The sequence below is a fragment of the Cebus imitator genome, unplaced genomic scaffold (assembly GCF_001604975.1).
Source record: "Cebus imitator isolate Cc_AM_T3 unplaced genomic scaffold, Cebus_imitator-1.0 Scaffold323, whole genome shotgun sequence".
In the NCBI taxonomy this organism is placed as follows: Eukaryota; Metazoa; Chordata; class Mammalia; order Primates; family Cebidae; genus Cebus; species Cebus imitator.
Window position 1 is genome coordinate 1,032,090 of NW_016107638.1, and position 7,782 is coordinate 1,039,871.

At 41.1% G+C, this 7,782-nt stretch overlaps 1 protein-coding gene across 1 annotated transcript in view; it reads right to left on the reverse strand.

The window, feature by feature from the left end:
• Positions 1–3,841: 3,841 nt before the first annotated feature.
• PIWIL1 (piwi like RNA-mediated gene silencing 1) overlaps positions 3,842–7,782 on the reverse strand; it is a 33,174-nt gene continuing 29,233 nt past the window's right edge. The window contains exons 20-21 of the mRNA XM_017504527.2: positions 5,134–5,281; positions 3,842–4,977 (exon numbers count right to left, since the gene is read on the reverse strand). Coding sequence (XP_017360016.1) covers positions 4,861–4,977; positions 5,134–5,281 — 265 coding nt within the window. The 3' untranslated portion in view covers positions 3,842–4,860. The remainder of the gene's footprint in view (positions 4,978–5,133; positions 5,282–7,782) is intronic.

Genomic DNA, 7,782 nt, shown 5'->3' on the forward strand with positions numbered 1-7,782 from the left:
CTCAGGTTCTATGAAATCAAAATTATTTTGATGTTTCTGAGTGGTCACTTCTTTTTCCCTCTAACTCTCCCTTAAGCATACACAGTGTTTTCCAGAGGCTATATGATGTGTGCTGACAGTATCATTCTGACAATGGAATATGGGCATGCACATTTTTAGATGTTTTAATTTTTAATATGGTAATTACCAACAGATATAATTTACACAAAATCTGTGTCCTCAGTAATCTGAGCATCAGGCAGTTCTGAGACCAAGAAGTTTGGGCAGCATTGTGCTGGACACTCAACGGGAGATGTCTAGGAGACAGCTGATGATATGCGTGTGGAGTTCAGAGAGGCAGTTGGGCCTGGAGATGTGGTCTGGGAAGCATCTTCATGGAAATGAGTCATGAATGAAATCACCAAAGGAGGAAGAGCAGAAAGAATATCATGGCAGAGTCTGAAGGCACGCCAACTTGCAGGCCTTAGGGAAACCAGCAAGAACCAGCGAGAGAGAAGGAACGGGCTGGTGTGGGGAGCCAAGAGTGTGTGGCCGGCCTGAGAAGGAAGAGGCCGGTCCTGGAAGCCAGGCAGAGGATGTTTCTAGGAGAGGGGGACACTGTGCCAGGCATGCAACAAGTCTGGCTGGAGGAGGGCCAGGAATTGAGCAGCTGGCACTGTGGAGGGATTGGCGAGAACACTGGATTCAAGAGAGGATGGGGAGGAGAGAACTCCAGACAACACAGGAGTTTAGAGGGAGAGAAATGAACAGTAGTTGAGGGGTAGTGAGGCTCACAAGGCTTTTATTTTTTAACATAAAAAAATGACACCAGTTTTGCAGGCTGTTGGGAATGAATAGGAAAGGAAAAACACTAAAGCAGGAAAACAAGGAGAGATGAGATTCCAAAACAACATCCTCCAAAAATGAGTGTCATATGCCCAAGCGGGTGGGGTATGCTCTGGCCGGGTGCACAGGCAGTGGCTGCCACGCCAGGCTGCAGAGCAGACATGGTTCACGTGGGAGCTGGTGAAGTTCTGCCTGGATTTTTAGTGAGAGGCAGCAGCTGAGAATGAGTATGTAGGTGGTGGTGGTGGTTCAAGGAGACACAGTATGGAAAACATCGGAGAGCTGTGGAGCCAATGGCTAGACATACACGTAGAACAGCACTGAACGCCTGCCTGGTTGCGATCATGAATTGAAATACAGCAGTTACACAGGGTTGTGTGGTTGCCTCTAGCCATGTTTATTTGCATAGGAACAGGCAGGTAGGCAAAGACTTGGACTTCACTGGGGTGTTTTAGCCAAGAATGAGAACAAAAGCACCACCGGACAACATGAGCAAGACAGGAGCTCCGATCTGTGAGGAGGACTCTGAGCCCAGGGAGCAAAAAGTGGCAAAGGGATGGGGAGCGGCTGACACGATCTGAGAAAAGTAGATTCAAAGCCCAGTGGTTCCTTTTTTTTTGGGGGGGTTGGGTGTCTGGAAGTACCAATGAGGAGCAAGAAGGACACCCACCTCACCCTCCAGATCTCGCGGATGACAAGTATAGGAGGGACAAAGGCAGCCTTGTGAGTGTCCTGGGAGAAAGCCAGATTTGTTCAAGGGAGCTGTAAAGAAACTGCCCCCTAAGAGAATCAACTCCAGAGGATACAGGAAAAGCTGAGGAGCAGCGAATGGTGTCAACAAAGGGAATGCACGGAGCTCCTCAGAGATGAGTCTGAAATAGAAGGGAGGACCTGGAGCTCTGGGCTTTTGAGAAGAACCCAGGGATGAGGGCATGCCATTGGTCATAAGGTCCCCAGGCATGGGGCTGGGGAGGCTGCAACTGGTGAGGGCAGAGCGCTGGGCTCAGCAGCTTGGAGTTCTAGGTGCCCACTTGACTTCTGGCAGCATGGGGTGCTTGAAGGGGCAGCCTAACTCAAGAGTGTAGAGGCCATGGGGCCTCCTGCAAATGGCGGCCTAGAGTGAGGGACCATCTTACTCCAAGTGCACCAACTCCCGCCTGGCTACTCTTGCAATTTTTAGTTTCTCTATTGTACACAACGGATTTTTAAAATCATTGGGTAGTAATAATGAATGTAAAGAAAACTAAACCTTGCTTCTGGAATCTTGTATCCAAATGACAATACCAATTACACAAACTTTAATTTTTACTTAAGAATATACAGAATATCACTCATATTATAGCATCAGAATGACACTCATGCTGAAAACATTCTATTTGACTCTGAGGAGAGAGCCAGAGGTGTCCCTCTGTGTAAGCAGCAGGTTCAGGAGATTACTCTGAAAAACTCCTATGGGATTTAGGGAACACATGTAAAATTGCTAAATAGAAAGCGTCCATGAATGTCACACTTTTGGATTCTGAGGGAAAAATCTTGCATACCCAGAAAAGAGTTGACAGATTTCCTACAGGGATGCACTTTTGGCAAACCACACAGCCAAACCCCGGAATCCCCGGGGTTCCTTCAGGAACCACCAGGTAGACTGGTCAGATGAGACTTTGGGAAGAGAGAGCCTGAGGTCAGTGTGTTTTTAATAGTAAAGCTTTTAGACGTCCCACACAGACAGGCACATCCCATTTGAAAGAAGAAATTAGGATTTCACTGGGTCTCTGCTTTGTTCTTTATGACTGCTGCAATGAATTCCGTCAGCGCTCCGTGTACTTGGCATGGCTCAGGCATCAACCTAGACTCTGTCACCTCATGCAGGAAGTCTATCTGATAAAACCACAGCAGAGGCATAACCAAGACAGATGTTAAAGAGATCCCTTTCAACTAGCATTTGCCAAAAGCCCCTGGGAAATCACCTGGCCTCTCCCCTGAGAGTTCTGATTGTTAGGGTATGGTTTGGAACCCACTCTGTGTTATTACAAAGCAAACCAGGTGATGTCTAACAGATATATTAAGTTTGGGATGCATTACCTAGAATGATGAAAAAGCCAATCAATACCCCTTTCCTGGCTTAAAATATTCAGCACATTTTCTGTCCTTTTCAATTAAGTCTTTCTCGATATAGTGAGGGTCTTTGGACAACTGCAACTTTTCCAGAATTACCACATTTACCAGTTTTTCATGGTTCTAAAGGCATTAAAGCCTTTTAAGGCAGAGCTTAAAACCTGCTAAGAACGAGCTTTCAATGATTTAAGTGACTAGCCACAAAAATCCATAAATAAAAATTAACATCTCAAATTAATCTTTTCCAGCTGTATGATTAGACTTCTTTATATTCCTTAGTGCCAGAACAGCCTTAAGCAACTTCTGTCATTGAAGTGTTTGTCTTTGGCATGCTTCTGAAAGGTCACACTCTCCTGTGTTTCTTTTCTTCTAATGCTTAGAAATTGAAGAGGTTAAGGAACTTGGGTTACTCTCCCAGAACAATGTTAACAGTTATTAGCTCTAAGAACTAGAAGGAAAATGAAATAGTTTTCATTCATAACATGTTAATGAAGCTAAATCCAGAATGAGGCCATGTGCAGTAAAGGTAAGACAAATAACCTGACTGATCTGCATTAGTCTAAATTACAGTTCCAGGGACTTGTGTACTGTCACTCAAGCTTTTACTCTCATTACATTTGTAAGCAATGTTTAATGGTGTTTCCATGACTTACAATAATTCATTAATTTCAAGCCTTCTCTTTGCAAAAGTTCTTGAGAATTCCTATAAATATGCAGATATAAAAAAACTACAATGACCAACTTGACAATACCACAGACTTCTTAGTCTGTACTTCCTTATAAGCTATGGATACCTGTTCTTAAGGTGGCAGCATTTCCTTACAGAATTTTACTCTGACATTAAAGTTCATAAGTGACACTATTAGAGCTTTTTTTCTTTTCTTTCTTTTTTTTTTTTTTTTTTAGACGGAGTCTCTCTCTGTTGCCCAGGCTGGAGTGCAGTGGCGCAATCTCGGCTTACTGCAACCTGTCTCCCAGGTTCAAGTGATTATCATGCCTCAGCCTCCCAAGTAGCTGGGATTACAGGCATGTGCCACCACACCTGGCTAATTTTGTATTTTTAGTAGAGACGGGGTTTCACCATGTTCATCAGCCTAATTGAGCTTTTATGAATGGAACTGTATGCAGTTTTAAAAATTAGATGAGAAGAAAATGCACATCTTTCAGTAAAACAAGAATTACACTGTTCTTCAAATAAGGTGACAATCACATCAATTTTATTTTATAACAAATAGAATCATATCCTAGTTCCAAAACAAAATAAATAGTAATGTTAATATAGAGATTTACTACTGGCCTTTTTTTTTGTTGTTGTTAAAGATTCTTAAAATGTTTCTTTGGACAATTTAAAATTTTTCAATCTTTTTTTTACTCCCATGTGAGCCCTCACCAAATAAAAATTAAGCATATTTTCTCCTGTATCTTGTGTATAGGTTATATACTAGTAGCTTTTATCTTTAAGATATCAGTTGAAACCTACAATTGTAGTGAGCATCCTACTTTATGCCTCTTAATCTCCTTTAAATTCAAAATAGGTACTTCAAAAATAAAGTTAATACAGGTTTACAAGTAGGACTTGCTCACTCCTGAAAGTACTTTTAAGTAAATCCCCAACACATTTCAAATACTCTCAGAGAGTCTGTTTATACTACAAAGTATCTTATCCGCATTTCTTCAAAATAAACAAAAAAACCCTCACAAAATATCTACGAGAAACAAACAAGATAAAATATAAAATCTTAATTTTTACCTATAAAATAAGGAAGCCAGTGAATAGCAATGTTAGAAATAAAACTCTAGATCTCTTAATTCCCTTCCCAAGTTTCATCTAGAAAGATAACAGTTAAAAATAACGGCTTAAGAAAATCCAAAAGTTATCACTTCAAAAAGAAAAAGCAGCGACATCTTTTCTTCTTCTGCAGGTTAGAGGTAGTAAAGGCGGTTTGACAGTGACAGATTTGGCTCTCTGTGAATACTCTGGCCAACAAGAAAAGCCAGCTTGTGAGCATACTGGCAAGGAGCAGGAACGCGAATGACACCCTTTAGTGGAAGGAAAAAAAGGTTCTATTACTCTAGGTTAGCCTCTTTCCATTGTAAATCTCAGTATTAACCCTAAAAGCCTTTTAAACCACAGCTATTTCATTTGAAAAGTGACTTTCCTTCACTCGTTAAACATCAACAAGTAGAAACACTTACTGGCCAGTTATAATAGATGTGACACAGCTTGTAAGTCAACCGCTGTATGTGATCTGGCTTCAGGCCGCTGCTGTCATAGATGACATTGTAATGTGTGGGAGAAACACTACCACTTCTCACAGCCTGGCTCACAATAAAAAAGTCATACCTGGAATTACAGAAAACACATGGATGTACCGAAAACTAAAATGAGGATGATTTTATTTTCTTAACAGTGAAAAGCTCTGTACCTCTTTTCACTGTAAGTTACTACAGTAACCTCATCTCTTCTCATGATGTAACGGGCTTCCTTCAACTCCAGGAACGAGATATTCATGAACCATTTGCGACTGCTTGTGTGTGAAAGATGTTTACCATAAAGATTATGATTTAGATTTTAAACACCTGTCATGATGCCTCCAAGCACAACCAAGCCTTTGACATGGCTGCTAGTAACTATGGCATACATGGCTAGTTCTTGCTTTCCACCCCAACGCCCGAGCACTGTGACTGAGCCATCAGACTCCAGAAGCACAACCTGTGGGGCGATGAGCGAGTCTAGCTTCAGGGACTGTTACTCCCCAGACATGCTTTTTACCATGGAACCTTTTCCCCTCTTGCTGTTCCCATTGTTATTTAACAAAAATATAATTAATTTTAATCCCCAGGAATTTAATGCAAATCTTTACGAGGAAGGGAACATGGAAGAATATCAACGAGTATAGGGCCAAAAGGAAGAACAAAACCAGTTGCAGCCATCCTTTGGGAATTGGTTCCACGACCTCCTGAGGATACCAGAACACTTGGAAGCCCAGGTCCCTAATATAAAATGATGTTGTCTTTATATAACCTATGCACATCCTCCCATATACTTTAAAGTACCATCTTGATACTTTAAAAGATTATTGATGACACCTCATACAATGCAAGTGCTATATAAATAGTTGTTTTACTGTATTGTTTAAGGAATAACGACAAGAAAAAAAATCTGTACATGCTCAGTACAGACTTTTTTCCAGATATTTTTGATCTGAGGTTGGTGGACTCCACAGTTGCAGAACCTACAGATAAAGAGGGCCACCTGTAGTACAAATATGAAGAAACAAACATTAGGTTTTGTTTTCATTTTCTTGGTACCAATAAAATATCAATCCAGAGATACTGTAATTTGACCCAATAAAGATTTAAGGAAATTAATCCTGCAATTTCTTATGCCCATCAAAACTAGCAAAATTAGAAAAGCAGAGCTGATCTACAACAGACTGTACACTTACTTTTACAAAGAATGAGGAGTTAACAAATGTTAAATGAATTGTTCAAAAAGAACAGAGAAATTATGCCAGGGCTGGAATGCAAGCCTTTGTTCCCAGCTTAGGCACAAACCACTTGCAGTTCTGGTGATTAGAGATGACTCTGGTGCTCTCAATTGCAACAAAAGCAAAAATTGACAAATGGGATCTAATTAAACTAAATTTCCCAGCAAACAAAACTATCATCACAGTGAACAGACAACCTACAGAATGGGAAAAAATTTTTACAATCTATCCATCTGACAAAGGTCCAATATCCAGAGTCTACAAGGAATGCAAGCAAATTTACAAGAAAAAAAAACCCATTAAAAAGCGGGCAAAGGGCAAGAATAGACACTTCTCAAAAGAAGACATTTATGTGGCCAACAAACGTGAAAATGCTCAACATCACTGATCATTAGAGAAATGCAAATCAAAACCAAAATGAGAAACCATCTCACACCCGTCAGAATGACAATTATGAAAAAGTCAAGAAACAACAGATGACAAGGCTGTGGAGAAATAGGAATGCTTTTACACTGCTGGTGGGAGTGTATATTAGATTCAACCATTGTGGAAGACAGTGTGGCAATTCCTCAAAGACCTAGAACCGGAAATACCATTTGACCCAGCAATCCCATTACTGGGTATATACCCAAAGAAATATAAATAATTCTGTTATACAGATACAGGCACGTGTATGTTCATGCAGCACTATTCACAATAGTAAAGACATGGAACCACCCCAAATGCCTATTAATGAGACACGGGATAAAGAAAATGTGGTACATCTACACCATGGAATACTACGTAGCCATAAAAAGGAACAAGATCATGCTCTTTGCAGGGATATAGATGAAGCCGGAAGCTGTTATCCTCAGCAAACTAACGCAGGAACAGAAAACCAAACACTGCATGTTCTTGTTTATAAGCGGAAGCTGAACAATGAGAACACTTGAACATGGAGGGGAACCACACACACTGGGGCCCGTTGGAGGGCAAGAGAGAGGGAGAGCATGAGGACAAATAGCTAATACATGTGAGGCTTAACACCTAGGTGATGGGTTGATAAATGCAGTAAAGCACGATGGCACATGTTTACCTATGTGGTAAACCTGCCTGTCCTGCACATTTATCTCAGAACTTAAAAAAAAAAAAAAAAAAAAGAGTGGGCTTCTCCAGGTGTCTGAATAGCATTAGCAGTTGCTAGGTTTTAATAATATCTAGTAAAAACTAATCTAGGCTGGGCGCGGTGGCTCACGCCTGTGATCCCAGCACTTTGGGAGGCCGAGGCGGGTGGATCACGAGGTCAAGAGATCGAGACCATCCTGGTCAACACGGTGAAACCCCGTCTCTACTAAAAATACAAAAATTCAGCTGG